General features: G+C 39.7%; 1 protein-coding gene and 1 pseudogene across 7 annotated transcripts in view; one reads left to right on the top strand and one right to left on the bottom strand.

The window, feature by feature from the left end:
* The window catches only part of NFATC3 (nuclear factor of activated T cells 3), a 138,611-nt gene that overhangs the window by 28,928 nt on the left and 90,569 nt on the right, over positions 1-19,114 (bottom strand). For 5 of the 7 annotated variants that reach the window (XM_072815623.1, XM_072815610.1, XM_072815607.1 and 2 more), the window contains exons 7-9: positions 17,316-17,371; positions 15,789-15,915; positions 2,366-3,373 (exon numbers count right to left, since the gene is read on the bottom strand). In XM_072815623.1, the coding sequence (XP_072671724.1) occupies positions 2,366-3,373; positions 15,789-15,915; positions 17,316-17,371 (1,191 nt within the window). Of the gene's footprint in view, positions 1-1,689; positions 2,066-2,365; positions 3,374-14,886; positions 15,017-15,788; positions 15,916-17,315; positions 17,372-19,114 lie in introns of those variants that run through there. The other 2 variants (XM_072815636.1, XM_072815646.1) reach the window with 2 other exon arrangements.
* Positions 13,604-14,112, top strand: LOC140627669 (prefoldin subunit 6 pseudogene; annotated as a pseudogene).

Below are 19,114 nucleotides of genomic sequence, written 5' to 3'. Positions count from 1 at the left end.
GTTCTGCACACATGTTCCTCTATGAATTAAAGAAAAAAATTAAAAGTTCAAGGGATCTCCTTTAGCACAGAGTTCTAACCACCATGGCCTGCTGTTGCTGGAGGCAACTATATAGTACTGCATGAAAAAAGATTAGACTAAAAAGATCTGATTCCAGTTTCAACTCTGCTCCTTACCAGTTGTGTGACCTTCAGAAAGTCCAATTCTCTAAATGATCACTATCTCAGAGACATAGGATTAATAAGGATTAAAAGAAATAATGAATAGGAAAATACTATGCAAATTGTAGGTGTTGCTTCAGTTTACACATACACAATTGACTCCTGAATAACATGGGTTTTGGGGCACCAGGGTGGGTCAGTTGGTTGAGCACCTGACTCTTGGTTTTGGCTCAGGTCATGATCTCATGGGCTGTGGGATGGAGCCCTCTGTCAGGCTCCACACAAAGATTCTCTCCCTCTACCTCATACACACACTCTCTCTCTCAAATCTTTTTAAATTTTATTTATTTGTGAGAGAGAAGGAACACGATGGGTGGGAGAGGAAGAGACAGAGGGACAAGCAGATTCCCCACTGATTAGGGAGCCCAACGCTGGGTTCAATTCCAGGACCCTGAGATCATGACCTGAGCTGAAAGCAGATGCTTAATGGACTGAGCCACTCAGGTGTCCCTTCCTTATGATTTTCTTAATAACCATTTTCTTTTCTCTAGCTTACTTTACTGTAAGTATATAGTATAAAATACATATAACATATAAAATGTGTTAATTGATTGTTAATGTTATCAGTAAGGCTTCTAACCAACAGTAGACTATTAATAGTTAAGTTTTTGGGGAACTGACAATTTTAAGTCAATTTTTTGACTGAGTGAGAGTGGGTGTACCTAACTCTCAAGGTGTTCAAGGGCTAACTGTACTTTCTGTTTACACACAAATGACTTGGCACATTCCGTCGTGGCTTTGAGAGCCATCTTTTACTATGTCATTTGCCCTCCAGCCATTAAGGTGAATCGTGCTTTCCCAGACACAGCTCTCTTTCTACTTATGTTGCCTGATTTGCCCTCTGATATTCATTTACTGAAAACACATACTCATACTCTAAGATCTGGCTCAAATATCATCTCCTCAAGGAAGTTTTGAAGAATCTTTTTTTTTTTTTAAAGTAAGTTCTAGGTCCACTGTGGAGCTCAAACTCATGACCCTGAGGTCAGGAGTCCTAAGCTCTACCAACTAAGCCAGCCAGTTGCCCCACTACTGAATCTTTCTAATGGAATCTGTCCCATCTCTCTGATGATCTCCTAATGTGCTTCTTTTAGACCTTGACTGTAAGTGACTTAGGCCTACTATACTGTGTAGTCAGTCAGGTACTGATCTGGTGGAAGCCCTGGGCAATGGGGATGCCTTATTTACCTTCCTTCCCCTTATGCTTGGTATTTGGGATTTAATACCAGCTTTGCAACTAAGTAGTAAATTCAGCTTCTCCAGATGTGTAAAAGAGATGGCTGACTTAGAATCACTATTCTCTACAGAAAATACAGAATCAGAGAATTAAAATTCTATATCCATGTTTTTAGAGTCTTTACAACTTTCATATTGAACACTTACAGGTAGTTTTCACTGAATTTCTATTTAGACAAAATTTGACTACCATATAAAAGATAAAGCCAAGAACAAACTCTAAAATTATTACCTGAAAATACTTTCTTGGGGAATTTTCAATTACTGAAATAACTAATATTCCAGAGTTTGTTCTCTAATTTAAAAACAGGGATCCATCTGCCAACTTACTACATTTATATAAATAGCTTTTTATCTTGGTGCCGACAGCTGTGCCAGCTACAGTCAACCAGTCTGGTCTTGTACCATTACCACTATCTGACTCAGCAAGCTGGCAGGGCCACAGAGGAACAAGTTCTTTACTTGTGTGAGTCTCCTCAAGGACAGGAATTCTATCTAAACATATTCCTGGTATTTCCAGCATCTAAACTCTGTGCCTTCCAAACAGATGCCATTCAGCAATATTTATTGAATTCCATTCTCCAGGCACTGTGACTTCATCATACATTCTGAAAGAAAAGATGCCCAATCAATTTCATGTCCTTAGTTCCATTACAAATGGGTAATAGGTTATCATTCAAGGTCTCATCCTTTGCAACAGGTATTAGTGGTAAAACAGACTTTAAAGCATAGATTTTCATGTCTGCATGAAACTATATTAACATATTTCTAGTAACAACAACCATTTTAAAAAAAAAGCCCAATCACATGCCATATACCAGTAAGCAATCCATGGTGACCTTTTTAGGACTATCAGAGAAGGAAGTTTCCGAATCTTCATTGCTTCAAGAACATAAAGATAAACTTACCATCATCTAAAGTGATGTCCTGTAGACCAATTGTTGAAAAGTTAGGTTCCTGCTCTTCAGGTTCAGGCTTAATGTTCACAGTTGCCTCATCAGGTGGAAATGAAGCTGGATCACACAAATTGTGACATATTAAGGATGAAGGTGCAGAAAGACCTCCCTGGCCTGTACTTTGTGCTTGCGTTGAGTGCTGTCCAGAATGCATTCTGGTGGTTAGAGACGGTGATGAGGCAGTTCCTGAGCTAGGAGATTGGTAAGGCATAGGCTGTAGCTGAGGAGATGGTGGCCCAGAAAGTGGTGAACTAGCCACGGGATGAGAGGCTGCTGGGGAAGCTGTTGTAGCAGACCCTGAATGTGAAGGACCATATGTAATGGGTTGTAACTGAGGGGAAGGCTGGCCTGTGACCTGGTCAGTCCCTGGAGAAGAAAGAGATCTTTGTCCTGTGTTCGAACAATGGTATCCCAATGACTGCAGGTGAGGCAGGGTCTGCACTGAGTGAGGTGTATGAGCTAAAAGATGTCCTGTTGGGCCTGAATTTGAAGAATGAAAAGGTATGGATGATGGCGGTTGACAGCCAAGATTTATTAAAGTAGGAAGAGTTGCATCCTGTGGAAACAAAACCGGATCAAATTCTTGACTAGAGGCAGCATTAACTGGAAGACAAGTTGGTCCGTTGTACACAACATTAGTTTGCATAGGCTGATAGGAAGACCCCACAGGAGGTGTTGGTGTGACTTGAAAAGGCTGGTGCATGATTGAAGAAGGTATCATTTGCTGTTCTTTACCAGCACTTTCATCCCGACACTGCAACTGTGGCAGATGACATGAAGTTACCATGGATGCATATGTTTGCTGGACGGGACAAACCAAGCTTCTCTGTGTTGACAGTACACTATCACGTGGGTGTCCTGTGTCTGAGGAAGGCCTCTGAGTTTGGGCAGGATGAGGCACAGACAATGCTGGAACTGAAGACAAGTCAACCTCTTCTTTGTGTTCTTGCTTCATCAAAACTAAAAAGAAAATGATTAAAACAAATATTATTACATAATATATACAATGATTATGAAAGGCCTTCATTCTAGGCTACATAACTATAAGGATGCATCCAAGCCAGGGGTTAAAAGTTCAAATGCCTTCAGAGAAGTCAAATACTATAAAATAGGTGAAGTCAATAAGCAAAAGACAACAGGGAGTAGAGTTCTTGCTCTAGAAGTATTCAAGTTAAAAAAACAATACTTCATAGAGCTTTATGAAGTGACGTGGAAAGATCTCTAAAACATTCCTAAATAACAAAAAAAGTGAGTTGCAGAACAATGTATACATATCAAAATTCTTATAAAGTATCATGTCGGGCTCCCTGCATGGAGCTTGCTTCTCCCTCTGCCTGTGTCTCTGCCTGTCTCTCTGTGTCTCTCATGAATAAATAAAATCTTAAAATAAATAAAAATAAAGTATCATGTGTGTATATATATACTAATGCATAATACATGTACACATGTTTTTGCTTATATAGGTATGGATATCTCCAGAAAGATGTCATGAAACTGGTAACTGCTGGAAATGGAAACTAGGTGACTAGGAAATAACAGCAGGAGCCAGATTTACTTTTTTTTTTTTTTTTTAAGATTTCATTTATTTATTCATAGGAGACACGAGAGAGGGGGACATAGGCAGAGGGAGAAGCAGGCTCCCTGTAGGGAGCCCAATGTGGGACTTGATCCCTGGATCCCAGGAACACAACCTGAACCAAAGGCTCAGGTTAACCAAAGGCTTAACTGAGTCACCCAGGTGCCCCGGATTCACCATTTATTTATTTATTTATTTATTTATTTATTTATTCATTCATTCATTCATTCATTCATTCATTCATTCATGAAAGACACACAGAGAGAGGCAGAGACACAGGTAGAGGGAGAAGTAGGCTCATGAAGGGAGCCCGATGAGGGACTCAATCCCGAGACTCCAGGATCACACCCTGCGCTAAAAGCAGGCGCCAAATGGCTGAGCCACCCAGGGATTCCCCATGGATTTACTTTCTATTCTATGAAAGTTTTTATATTTTTTTTAGTGTTTTCAACCTGGTATATATATATATTATATATTCAAAAATAAATGATTTTTTTTTAAATAAATGATTTTATAAAACCCTCCAAAACTCTATGGCCTAGTAAAAGCCTTGAATTTTAAGGAGCACCTGGGTGGCTCAGTTAAGTTGCTGCCCTTTTTTTTTTTTTTTTTGATTATTTATTTATTCACAAGAGACACGAGAGAGGCAGAGACATAGGCAGAGGGAGAAGCAGGCTCCATTTAGGGAGCCCAATGTGGGACTCAATCCTGAGACTCCAGGATCATGCCCTGAGCTGGAAGGCAAACATTTAATCACTGAGTCACCCAGACATCCCAAGTGGCTGCCTTTGGATCAGGACATGATCTCAGAGTCCTGAGATCAGTCCTAGATTGGACTCCCTGCTCAGTGGGAATCTAGTTCTTCCTTTCTCTCTGATGCTCCCCATTTGTGCTCTCTTGCTTGCGTGCTCTCTCTCTCTCAAATAAATAAATGAAATCTTAAAAACAAAAACAAGACCAAAAACCTTGAATTTGAGACCTCTGGTGGTACCTTAGCAGTAACCTACCAGTCACCTATTTTTCATGTTGTACCATATACCAGAGATCTAATCTAATCTTCATAGAGCTTCTAGTTTACAATGATCTTTACATGCACCTCATCTGATCTTCAATCACCAACAGATACAAATTGCATGAGAAATATGAAGGACCAATAAAAGTACTGGAATGTACAAAAAACCTGTTTGAGCTAATAAACTAATTCAACAAAGCTGTAGGACACAAAATCAGCATGTAGAAATCAGTTATCTTCCTATAAACTAGCAATAAACAATCTGAAAAGGAAACTGAGAAAATGATTTCATTTACAATAGAATCAAAAAATAATACTAAAGAACAAATTTGTAGAAATGAATGCATTTTGCTTATTTTAATGTTTATCAAAACTAAACCATCAGTTAATTTTTTGTGTGTCAAAACAACAGATTTCATTTCTCTTGGGAAATATTTCAGTCCACTTCTGTAAAAATTATCTACTTTATCCTCCTATTAAAGTGCTAAAGTTCCTCTAAAAATAATTTTCCTGGGCTGAACATCCTGACTCTTGATTCCATTTTTTTTTTAAGGATTTTATTTATTTATTCTTGAAAGGCACAGAGACAGAGGCAGAGACAAAGGCAGAGGGAGAAGCAGGTTCCCTACAGGGAGTTCGATGAGGAGCTCGTTCCCTGGACCCCAGGGTCATGACCTGAGCCAAAGGCAGACACTTAATCACTGAGCCACCCAGGTGCCCCCAGCAATGTTTTCTTTTTGCAGAAATAGACCCATCCTAAAATTTGGTTTCAGCTCAGGTTGTGATCTCAGGGTCCTGGGATCGAGCCCCACGCTCAGTGCAGTCTGCTTGTCCCTCTCCCTCCCCCCTGCTCTTGCTCGATTTCTCTAAAATCAAATCTTAAAAATAAAAATAATTTTCTTGAAATTGTATCTCTTTGTTCCTTCCATGTTTACACTACCTTAAACTAACATTAAAAATTTCAAGATCTTCACTAAAACGTAAATACTTCATTCTAGGTCAAAATAACAATGAGAACCAAAGCATAGTGAAACCTCATCTGACTATTTATTTTCTATTTTTCTTTAAAGATATTATTTGAGAGAGAAAGAGAGAGCACAAGCAAGGGTGAAGGGCAGAGGGACAAGCAGACTCTCTGATAAGTAGGGAGCTGGAAGTGGAGCTCCATCCCAGGACTCCAGGATCTTGACCTGAGCCACTTAACCTGAGACACCAAGGCACCCCCTCATCAGATCATCTACTGAAACCTTGCCAAGTCTCTTCACATAAGCATGGTCTCAATTGGAGGATATGAAAGTATGTAAAAATTAAAATAGCCCTAATATTATATTTATTATAGAGTAGGTAATTAACAGAGCACTTGTGTGGGAGTGCATCTGAACTTGACACTTTTTTTTTTTAAACACTACTACCTACTTATGTGACCAAGTCAAATTTTACTCCTTACTTTTTTTTTTTTTAAAGATTTTATTTATTTATTCATGAGAGGCACATATACAGAGAGAGGCAGAGACACAGGCAGAGGGAGAAGCAGGCGCCATCCAAGGAGCCCGATGTGGGACTGGATCCCGGGACTCCAGGATCACACCCTAGGCCAAAGGCAGGAGCCAAACCGCTGAGCCACCCAGGGATCCCGACACTTTTCTCTAGTGTCCTAGCAAGAACAGAATGAGCTCATTATTCACCTGTGTTAGTCTCTAAATCTGCCAAGTGACACATGAGTACACCCTTAATTAACAAGACAACCCTTAAAACAGAGAGAAAGCATATCACCAGTCTTCTTATTGCTTCTGCCCCAATGCTAACATTCCTAAACCAGGCCTGTCTCCAGTTTCTCATTCTTGCCCAGGTATTCCTGTGTTTGTTTTTCCCTTTTTAAAATTTAGATTCAATTTACCAACATATAGTATAATACCCAGTGCTCATCCCATCAAGTGCTCTTAGTGCCCGTCACCCATTGCCCAGGTATTTCAAATATGGTTCACTGTGCCCAACAACTCTGACCTCTCTTATGTCTTAATGTACTTAATTTTCTTTTGACTCTGGCACAATTAGAACTTTCTACCTGTACTACTACTGGATTCTATTTCCCTCTTCTACTTTAGCTTCTACTCTGGTCCCAAGGCACAGTAAATGCCATACCCAGAATGACATTTTCATGTAAAGGAGGGAGAATATTAAGAAAGCCTCTCATCTCTCAATTAGTCCTGAATGGAGGAGGTGAGGCCCCTGGTTACATAAGTGGCTGGTTATCTAAAAAGGAGACAGAGGGACTGAGAACTACAGCATATCCACCTTTTTTGCATGATCCAATCCCTGTTTTTTATGTGCACTCAGATTGAGAGTTCTGCTTTGCTAAATTGAGTAGATTTCCACTTTGCGAAATCAACTATCATTTTTTTGTCTATAGGGATTAAGAATCCAACCTGACCAAAACTGAGAAGCCCTCTTGGCTGGTCTATGATTGTTTGTTTTTACTTAGAGGGAGATACAGTTAAAGAGACCTTATAATATCTAGAATGAGTTGAATATTAGATTACCTAATTTTAGATTTAGAAATAGATTAACTCTACCTTTTGTGTTAAATATGGTCACTCTCAAGTTTATAATGTTATGGATAAAGGGATCCAGGGGGGAAAAATCTACTGGTCTACTGGTTTTCAAATCGTAAGAAACCTCTCTTCTCTTCTTCAAGTAATGGATGTGGAAGAGTAGCATCCATAGAATAGAAGCTCTCTGGATTCCTCTTCCAGTATAACCAGAATACCCAAACTAGATTTCACCCTTTTTATATATTGGCTTTTTGGCTAACACTTTATCTGAAGAGTAAAACAATTTAAATAACTTGAAAACCATGCCTTTTTAGACTTATATCCTCCTTGTATAGAGATTAATAAGTGGGTACATTCTGTGGCAGAACTGAGACCTGATCTCCTGACTGTAAGGCAGGCTCTCTCTCTCAACGGGAGACTGGAAAACCACAATCCAAAAGCCTGTCCAGTCAACTACTTAGAGCATAGAATATACTTTCCCATAGATAATATATTATACATGAAAGTTTGATTCTAATGTTGTCCCCCAAAGCCCCACTATTCCAAAACCAGAGCTCAGATGGTACCTCCAGTACAAATAACTACTGCTAGGCTTCAAAGGGAGGTATATTCCCTCAAAAGCTTCAGGTATACTGGGATGGAAGAAAGGGTTCCCACATCACAAGTTTTTTTTTTTTTTTTTTTTTAAAGTAAAGATTTTATTTATTCATGAGAGATACACAGAGAGAGGTAGAGACATAGGCAGAGACAGACAGAGACATCAGGTTTCCCGTGGAGCCTGATGTGGGACTCCATCCCAGGACTCTGGCATCATGGCCTGAGCTTCCAAAGGCAAACACTCAACCACCAAGCCACCCAGGTGCCCCCACATCAGAAGTTTTGAAGCTAGAGGCTGAGTAGAAATTCAGGCACCACCACTGGGAAGGGCTCCTGATTAGGTAATTTGTGAATCATACACATATACTGGGAATGTTCTTCAATTTATAAAGTAAACTAACTATGGGACAAAGAAGGCTAAATATAATTTCTAATTTAAAAAAAGTTATTACACCTGAAGCTAACATAGCATTGTATATCAACTATACTTCAATAATAAAAATTAAAACAAAATAAAAAACTCAAAACAGCCATTTACAACTGATCATTCTTTGATTGGATATTGATATTGATCAGATTCCTACTGCTGGAGGGTTGTCAAAAAGGTAACAAATTATCAAACCCTTTAATAAAAAACAAGCAACTTAGTAGACACTTAACCAACTGAGCCACCCAGATGCCCCTGAATATCTAAGATTTTTATAACTAAAATTTAAAAAAGAATTGTCGCAACAAATAAAAGGCAAAAATCTTTAATATAAATAATTCATACAAATTAATCAGACAAACAAAACTCTAATATAAGTATCACACACTAGAATACAAGAAGCTACTTAAATTCTGTAAAACTATCTGCTCATGAGTAAAAAATAAAAATGTTAAGGTTAGAAAACTAGTATACTATATATATTGTGGTCTTATTTTTATTTTAAAATGTTACATTATAAATGGATCACAAAAGGATCTAGAAGGATAGAATGAGAGTTTCAGAGCAGAGGACAATTAGGGTACTTGAAAATATTTTTTCAAGTTGTCTCTTTTCCTCTCTTTTTTTTTCCTCCAAAGATTTTATTTATTTATTTGAGAGAGAGAGAGCAAGCACATGAGCTGAGGAGGTGCAGAGGGATAGGGACAAGCAGACTCTGCACTGAGCGCAGAACCAATGCAGGTCCTAATCCCAGAAACTTGAGATCATGACCTTAGTTGAAACCAAGAGTTGGACACCTAACCAACTGAGGCACCCCTCAACTTTTTTTTTTTTTTAAGATTTTATTTATTTATTCATGAGAGACACAGAGAGAGGCAGAGACACAGGCAGAGGGAGAAGCGGGCTCCCTGCAGGGAGCCCAATGTGAAACTCCATCCTGGGACCACAGGACCATGCCCTGAGCCCAAGGTAGACACCCAGGCGTCCCTCAACTTGTTTGTTTGTTTGTTTGTTTGTTTATTTATTTATTTATTTATTTATTTGACACACAGAGAGAGAGAGAGGGGCAGAGACACAGGCAGAGGGAGAAGCAGGCTCCATACAGGAAGCTCAATGTGGGACTCGATCCTGGGTCTCCAGGATCACGTGCCCTGGGCTGAAGGCGGCGCTAAACCGCTGAGCCACTCAGGCTGCCCTCAACTTATCTTTTTAAAAAAATAAATTCATAGTAACGTATTCACTTTTATAAAAATTTTATTTAAAATTTCATTTAGAACAAAACAAAAAAAGCCAAATACTACAGAAAAAAAGATAGTAATCAACCAAAATAAGGACTACCCAAAGACCTCTTTTTTTTTTTTTCTTAAAGATTTCATTTTTTTATTAGAGATAGTGAGAGCATGAGAAGGGGGCAGAAGAAGAGGAAGAAGCAGGATACCCAATGAGCAAGGAGCCCAACATGGGGAACCCAGGATCCCAGGGTCATGATCTGAGCCTAAGGCAGATGCCTAACTGACTGAGCCATCCAGGTGCCCCCAAACACTTCTTGAATCTATTATTCTGTGTATCCCACCTGATTTGTATTGTCAATCATAAGGCCAGTGATGACGGTAGTTGAATGCAGTATTTTTTCTGCACTCTGGGGCCTCACTGATTTCCATTCTCCTATATAATGCCCTCTGGGGTTCTGCCTTTATATTGTCTGCCCAACTCATGAGCTGATAATGTAAAGGCATTATATTCTCTCCTTTCTGTTTGCCTGTTCAATTACTACCGCTATGATGGTAACAATGAAAACCTGTAATCTGCTGATCTTCTTCTTTTATTTTTAAATAAATTTTTATTTATTTATGATAGTCACAGAGAGAGAGAGAGAGAGGCAGAGACATAGGCAGAGGGGGAAGCAGGCTCCATGCACCGGGAGCCTGGCGTGGGATTCGATCCCGGGTCTCCAGGATCGCACCCTAGGCCAAAGGCAGGCACCAAACCGCTGCGCCATCCAGGGATCCTGCTGATCCTCTTCTATTGCTTTTTTATTTTTAAACAATCCCAGAAGCCCTCTCCCTTCTTGTTATTTTTAAATATTTTTTTAAATTTTATTTATTTATGATAGTCACAGAGAGAGACAGAGAGAGAGAGGCAGAGACATAGGCAGAGGGAGAAGCAGGCTCCATGCAGGGAGCCTGATGTGGGATTCGATCCCAGGTCTCCAGGATTGCGCCCTGGGCCAAAGGCAGGCGCCAAACCGCTGCGCCACCCAGGGATCCTGCTGATCCTCTTCTATTGCTTTTTTATTTTTAAACAATCCCAGAAGCCCTCTCCCTTCTTACAAGGTTAGATTCTACACTCTCACATCTTCATAGCGTTTGATAACGTTCTTAGACTGTATATTTTTAGTAAGTATCACCCTAAAGGAACCCTACTATCCTATTATCTACCCTAAAGAATCTTAGTGCTGCTTAAGAAAGTTATACAGCAAATTAATATTGATAAATTCATGAGTATCAACATCAAAGGTGCCCTTTGGTCATGCTTAGAATCCTATTATGTTTCCTTGTTAACTTACTCTCTCCTTCTTTCTTTCTTTTTTAAAGATTTTATTTATTAATCATGAGAGACACAGAGAGAGAGAGGCAGAGACACAGGTAGAGGGAGAAGCAGGCTCCATGCCAGGAACCTGATGTGGGACTCAATCCGGGAACTCCGGGACCACGCCCTGGGCCGAAGGCAGACATTCAACTGCAGGCATCCCTATTCTCGCCTTTCGACTATTTCAAACTTGTCCACATTATTCAAACTGCCAAAGCACCCACACTCCCCCTCTGCTCAGACAGAAGACTGCATGCTATTCTTTATCTTTTTAAGACTTATTTATTCATAAGAAACACAGAGACAGAGACAGAGGCAGAGGCAGAGGGAGAAGTAGGCTCCCTGCAGGGAGCCATATGTGGGACGCGAACCCGTATCCCAGGATCATGCCCCGAGCCAAAGGCAGTTGCTCAACCGTTGAGCCACCCAGGTGTTCCTGCATGCTATTCTTTAAAGAAAAAAAGTTGATCCTATCATATGGAAAACTCCTAAACTCTCCACTACTAAATGTACAAACCTGCCTAATATACATCCATCGTGTTCATCCATACCTTCACTCCTGTTCCTTCTCCCAACTAAAGCCCATTCAATTTTATTATCATTAATGCTGTGAATCACCTTTTTAACCTTCTTGGGTCTCTGCCATATAAATCTTACTCTCCACAGTTAGTAATTTGAGAAAAGACTGAACTGGTCATTGAAACCTTATAAGACAGAAGAAATAGGGGGGAAATGGTTTTTAAACTTTCTTTTAATTGAATATATTTGACATATAACTCTAAAATTTAATGTGTACAATATGTTAATTTGATACATTCATATATTGTAGGGAAAATTATTTTTTTAAAAGCAGGCTCCATGCCCAATGTGGGGACAGAACTCACGACCCCAAATCAACAGCCACATGCTTGATTGAGTCACCTAGGCGCCCCTGAAAATGGTTTTTGAGATACAAATTTGATGGGTGCCTGGATGGTTCAGTCGATGAAGCACCTACCTTCAGCAAGGTCATGATCCTAGGATCTTGGGATCCAGCCCCACATCAGGCTCCCTGCTCAGCAAGGAGTCTGCTTCCCTTTCCCTCTGATCCTCCCTCTCCCCACCTCACTTGTGCTCTTTCTCTCTCAAATAAAGTCTTAAAAAAAATACAAATTTGATCACGCCACTTCTCTGTTAAAGCTCATTTCTTACAACTCTTTTTTTTTTTTTTAAGAGAAGATAGAGAGGAGCAAGGGGGAGAAGGGGAGAGAGAGGATCTTAAGCAGAGTCCATGCCCAGCACAGACCCCAACACAAGGCTTGATCTCAAAATCCTGAGATCATGACTTGAGCCAAAATCCAAGAGTCAGACACTTAACTGACTGAGCCACCAATGTGCCCTTCTTCTTCTTTTTCCCCCCCAAGATTTTATTTATTTGAGAGACACTGAGAGAGTCAGAGGAGGAGCAGAGCAAGAGGAATAAGCAGATTCCACCATGAGCACAGAGCCCAATGAAGGGCTTGATCCTATGACCCTGAGATCATGACCTGAGCCAAAATCAAGAGTTGGACACTTAGTTGACAAGATTCTTTTAATACTCTATTATCCAAACAACCACAAGACCTTTGCATATGCTGCTGCCTTTATCTGGAATGTTCTCCCTCACTTTCTCTAAGACAGTTATTAACAATATAGATTCTACAGCCAGACTGCCAGAAATAAGTTCTCTTATTTCTGTCACTTATTAGCTGTGTGACATTGATTCACTTGTTTGCAAAATAGGGAAGGCAATATTATCTATCTTATAGCACTATGAGAAGATAAATTAGTTATTATGTATAAATTGCTGAGAATACCACCTAGAACACACTAAATGTTCTACATGTTTGCTAAATAAATGAACAAACCTGAGATGTACTCTAGCATAACAGTTAGGAGCCTAGACTCTGGAACCAGATTGCCTATGCATGACGTTTGGCTCTCAGATTTAAATGCTGTGAGACCCTAGGCATATTACTTAGCTACTCCATTTCTTCATCTATAAAACAAGATAATAACCTACCTTATAGGTCTATTATGAGGATTAAAAGAATATATACAGAAAGAGCTTACAATTGTACCATATGTATGTATGTACGTACACACACATATATAGGCACTATGGATATATATATGTCCATAAACTATTATTTTCAAGTTATCAACTCCAGTATTACTTTCACATAAAATCTTAAAAAAAAAAAAAAAAAAGAGAAATAATATAAAAAAAAAAGGGGGATCCCTGGGTGGCTCAGCGGTTTAGCGCCTGCCTCTGGCCCAGGGCGCGATCCTGGAGTCCCGGGATTGAGTCACACGTCGGGCTCCCGGCATGGAGCCTGCTTCTCCCTCTGCCTGTGTCTCTGCCCCCCCCCCCCCGTCTATCATAAATAAATACATTAATTAAAAAAAAAAATAATAGAGTGAAGCAAGAACGCCGGGCCAGAAAGGGGAGTTTAGGTACCTCCCAGAGTGAGACCCAGTGCCCGCTCCCACTCCCCGCGGGCCTTCGTCCCCGCCATGGCTGAGCTAATCCAGAAGAAGCTACAGGGAGAAGTGGAGAAATATCAGCAGCTACAGAAGGACTTGAGTAAATCCATGTCGGGGAGACAGAAGCTTGAGGCGCAGCTAACAGAAAATAATATCGTGAAGGAGGAGCTGGCCCTGCTAGATGGATCCAACGTGGTCTTTAAACTTCTGGGTCCTGTGCTGGTCAAACAGGAGCTGGGAGAGGCTCGTGCCACAGTGGGGAAGAGGCTGGACTATATCACAGCTGAAATTAAGCGATACGAATCCCAGCTCCAGGACCTTGAGTGGCAGTCAGAGCAACAGAGGGAGACCCTGGCTCAGCTGCAGCAGGAGTTCCAGAGGGCCCAGGCAGCCAAGGCAGGGGCTTCTGGGATGGCCTGACCCCATGGGGGGGGAGTGGGAGGGAGGGAATGAGGCAGCTCAAGGGTCTATGCTGTAGCTAATAAAATGTGAAAACCCCTGGCTGTTTTCTGACCAAAAAAAATAATAATAATAATATACTTTCACATAAAAGCCTTTTCTCAACCAATTAGCCTACACAAGGGTTCCTCTGTTGTTCTCACCTTGTTTCTAATTACAAATTTGTTAGTAATTAATTAATTTAATGATTTCATTAGCTTCTGTTTATCCCACTAGATAAACTTCCATGACAAAAGAACTGAGATAGGTTTTGCCCACTTGGTAGGCATCCTCAAATACTTAACTGAATTAATATTGAAATGGCTAACCAAAATCTTTCTATCTGAAAATGGTCTGAAATATTTTATTACCAAGTAATGTATTAACATGATCAAATAATATTAATTTTCAGATTCAGGAATATAAATGGCCTTTAGAGGCAAAAAGTGAAATCCAGTCAGGCTTCAAAGAATATGAATGACAAATGAATGACCATTAATAACCAGTACCTTCTCAAATTTAAGTGTTTATTTTTTTCATTTATTATAAACCATTTAAAAGTTTTTGTAAGAAGGGGTGCCTGGGTACTTTAGTCGGTTGGGCATTCGACTCCTGATTTTGGGTCAAGTCATGGTCTCAGGGTTGTGGGATCAAGCTCCGCATCAAGCTCTGAGCTCAATGGGGAGTCTGCTTGAGAGTGTCTCTCTCTCTCTCTCTCCGAAATAAATGAATAAATCTTAAAAAAAAAAAAAAAAAAAAGGAAAAGTTTTGAGGCACCTTGGTGGCTCAGTTTGTGCCTTCAGCTCAGGTCATGATCCTGAGCTCTGGGATCAAGCCCTACATCGGTCTCCCTGCTCAGTGGGGAGCCCGCTTCTCCCTCTTCTCCTCCTGCTTGTGCTTGCTCTCTCTGTAAAATAAATAAATAAAATCTATAAAAAAATCCTAAAAAAATTAAAAATAAAACTTTTTGCAAGAATTAAGTTTTGGAGAATAAAGTTCACTGTGAATTTTTTTATTATCTTATGCTCTGGTGATTAATACAGTGCTTAATACAGAGAAGGCCTCTATAAAGATTTGTTCTCCAAGTATGTAAACATCAGCATGATTACTGCATATAATATTTATGTGTCACAACCAAGACCTGGAAATTTACTGCATTTGAACTACTGCAGAAAGCAGTATGGATGCCTCCTTTGTTAGGGTACATCCATAAAACCAGAAGCTCTAGTAACAATTTTATATCCCCCACAGCCCTTAGTATGCTACAGTCACTACTTGCCAAATGAAAACCTCATGGGAGATTTTTCATATGGTTGGAAATTGCTGAGATGAACACATTGCCTTCTTGCAGTGCTAAGGACATAAGCAGAGTTCACGTATATTCACAAACATGTGCCCTTAACTGTATTACTGGTGATTTCTGGCAGCTACTGAAAAATAGACTTAAAATCTACATTCAATCTTTTAATTTCCTTGTAATAAATAACTACAAAATAACAACTAATATCACATCTAATATTTAAAGTCAACACAAACTTGAGAGATTAGGCATATGTTGGGATTTTTACTGGTTATAAGCACTCCACCCTAAATATTTCCATACAGGCTTCACTGAATTCATTATGTTTCTATTGATTATGAAAACAACCTCTATAGTAAATCATCACAACTTCCCATACCTGGCGTGTAAGTAAAACGTTGAGACTGGCTTTTCTTCCTTTTGCCATTGCAAAGATAAAAGTGCACCTGCACTGCAGCTGTAACTGCTGGGTTATGATATGGAGGAACTTCAAGGACAATGTGAGCCTAAGGAGCATAGAAAGCAAGACTGTGTTACACTCAGAACTACAAATGAAACACGCACCTGCTAAATTCAGCACAACTCATGAGTCTTAACTATTCAAAATCTACCATCATAGATCATTATGCACATCAGTTGGTCATGTAAATCATCTGGAGATTTACTCTATAAAATTCTAATCTCAACAGAGATAAAGTCTTTAAAGTAAACCAGTAAGGAGAAATTGCCTTTTTGTCATCCAATTGGGTTTCTAGTTGTAGCAGAAATAAAAACAGTCATATATATACTTTGTGGTGAGATACTCTGCACTACTGAATATTACATGTTACTATTGATCTTAAGTGGAAGTCTATTCTGGTTTTCTATCAGGTTTCCTATTTCCTGAGTTGTATTATAGTTTAGACTTCTTATCTTAAATTTCATATTCAAAGTGTTCTAAACTGGCATTATATATAATCTGTTCCCACATAAGAAATAATTTTACACAAGCAGAATGAAAAATTGTTAGTCCTAAACCAATTCTAATCCTTAATCATTTTTTAAAGATTTTATTTATTCATGAGAGACACAAAGAGAGGCAGAGACAGAGGCAGAGGGAGAAGCAGGCTCCATGCAGGGAGCCCGATATGGGAAAAGCAGGTGCTCAACCACTGAGCCACCTAGGCGTCCCTGCAATTCTTAATCTAATGTCTCCAGATATTCGAGAGAGCACTGTGCAAAGTGTTATTCTCTACCCCACAGAAGATTCTATCTCCATTCCAACCAGGATGAAGGGACTGCACCATTTAGTGTTGACTCCTGGAAGGCTTAATGCTGAAAAGATGCAAATATCATGCTAAATACACAAACTCATGAGGGTTTGTTCTCCCCCTTATTTTTGCCCATTAAATGTTCTTTATTGAATTTATTTTATTTCATCACTGAATTCAGAGAAATATGTAAATAATAACATCAGTAAGAACCTTCTAATAAAAGGGAAAGACACCAATTGCTTATCTATCCTAAACTTTTATTTTATTTTATTTTATTTTTTTTTAATAAATTTTTATTTATTTATGATAGTCACAGAGAGAGAGAGAGAGAGAGAGAGAGGCAGAGACACAGGCAGAGGGAGAAGCAGGCTCCATACACCAGGAGCCTGACATGGGATTCGATCCCGGGGCTCCAGGATCACGCCCTGGGCCAAAGGCAGGCGCCAAACCGCTGCGCCACCCAGGGATCCCGATCCTAAACTTTTAGTGCCAGGAAAATACCTATCTCATGTGCAAACTTCTTAAAAGTTTGAATTTACTTTTCTTTCACTCAATAGATAAAAGACTCTTCATCTACAACAACAGGTAGCATTATCCAATTTTCTCATTAAGCGTCTTAAATATTTCTAAAAAAATAAAAGTAAATTTCTTACCCCTTGACATTTTTCCCTGATTATTTTCCCTTCTACTTCCCACTGAGGTCGTCCATCTATTGAAAGAAACAATTTACAGTTAAAAATAATTTAAGTCTGAAAATATATAAACAAAATCTAATGTATTTAGTATCACAAGCTTATTGGCAAAGGGAATCTTTTTCTCACTGACCTCCATTATGAAAATAAGTACCCATGAGAAAAAATGAGGAGAAATATCTTGGGCTGCCTGAGTTAGTAGACCCCACAGTTTATTCTATTAAGTGATGTCTGAAAACCTTCTGAGAGCACCTTCACCAAGTGGTAGTCAACTTCCATTTGTCTACCTTAGGTAAAAGGAAACTCATTTCCTCACCAAGTAACCCATTTTATCTTTGGACAGTGATTGCTGCTGGAAAGCTCTTCATGATAGATAAAATCTGCCTCCTTATAGTATCCCATCACTGGTTTAAGAACTACTCCTTGCAGCCCCCCAATCCAAAACATCTTGAGTGGTTCTCTCCAGGACAGTAGTCCAGATGTTTAAAAATAGCTATGCTTACATGTGTCTCCTCTTCTATTGGCTAGTATCCTCAGTTCTGCATCTAACTCCTACACAGTATTTTAGCCTTCCGGCCCACTCTTTGAACAATCCTCCAGTGTGACCATATCTCTCCAAATGTACCAAGCCCAGAACTGAACAGCTCAGGTGGGAAATGAAGAGATGGTAGGCTCCTACCATCAGCCTACAGTGATGTAGGCTCCTGCCATCTTATGTCAAGATGCTGCATCTGAATGGTGAGTGCACCACACTGACCTACACTCAGTGTATAGTCAGCAAATTTCCCTCAATCCATTGTATTTCCTACTGCCAAGTTCAAACTCCTACACTGCACTTATGTGTTTTCCTCCCAACCCTTATTAGGTTAATTTCTCCCTAGTAGACTTGGATTGCCTGGCTTGCTAAGAGCTTTTTAGACACTGATGTCTTTGAATATATTTGCTAGGCTTTCCAGATTTGTGTCAAAGATCTGGCCAGCACATTATCTGTCTCTTCATCCTAAGTGAACTGTTCATCTGGGGAGAACCCCAACTGCTAAAGCTCTCATTCCAGTCTGATGTGAGTATTCTAAGGCATTCTTTTTGTAAGTCACAGGTATTCACCCATTGACTAACCCATACATGTATCTTCACAGCTAGCATGACTTCATCTGGTCTGTGAAGATATCAAAAAAGACTCAATCAAACATCTTCTGACCTGTGACTATCATTTTCCAGTCCAATAAATAACTAGATAATGGCTACTCTCGCACAAAAGAGATACTACACTCAAATGCTATGCCTACACAGAAATACAGCTCAGTTCAACAATCATTTGCTGATTCCTGACGTGCCAGGCACTTTGGGTTACCGAGATAATGAAGATAGGATACTCTTACCTTCAGTCTGTGGATGAAGGCAAATATAAACAGTTCATTATAATAAAATGTGGCGGTTACAATAACTAAAAAAGGTGAACTCTGGAGGTGCCAAGAGAACAGAAGTCAGGGTCCTTACCCTAGTCTTAGTGTGAGAGTATGAGACAAGAAGCTTTCCTGGGTTCTTGAACTGAGGCTTAAAAATAAGGGAGAATTTAAGTGATGTGGCGGGGGAAGGGTGGTCTATGCAGAAGAGACAGCACGAGCAAAACCAAGATGAAAGGAAATTACACGATACAGGGAACCATAAGCAGCTGTGTTGGTGGGCAGGGAGCAGTAAGAAATGAGGCTGGAAAGAAAGGCAATAGACTGTGACCTAAATGCCATGTTAAGGGGCCTAAA

The sequence above is a fragment of the Canis lupus genome, chromosome 3 (assembly GCF_048164855.1).
Source record: "Canis lupus baileyi chromosome 3, mCanLup2.hap1, whole genome shotgun sequence".
NCBI classification, from domain to species: Eukaryota; Metazoa; Chordata; class Mammalia; order Carnivora; family Canidae; genus Canis; species Canis lupus.
This window is presented reverse-complemented; position numbering and strand designations above follow the sequence as displayed.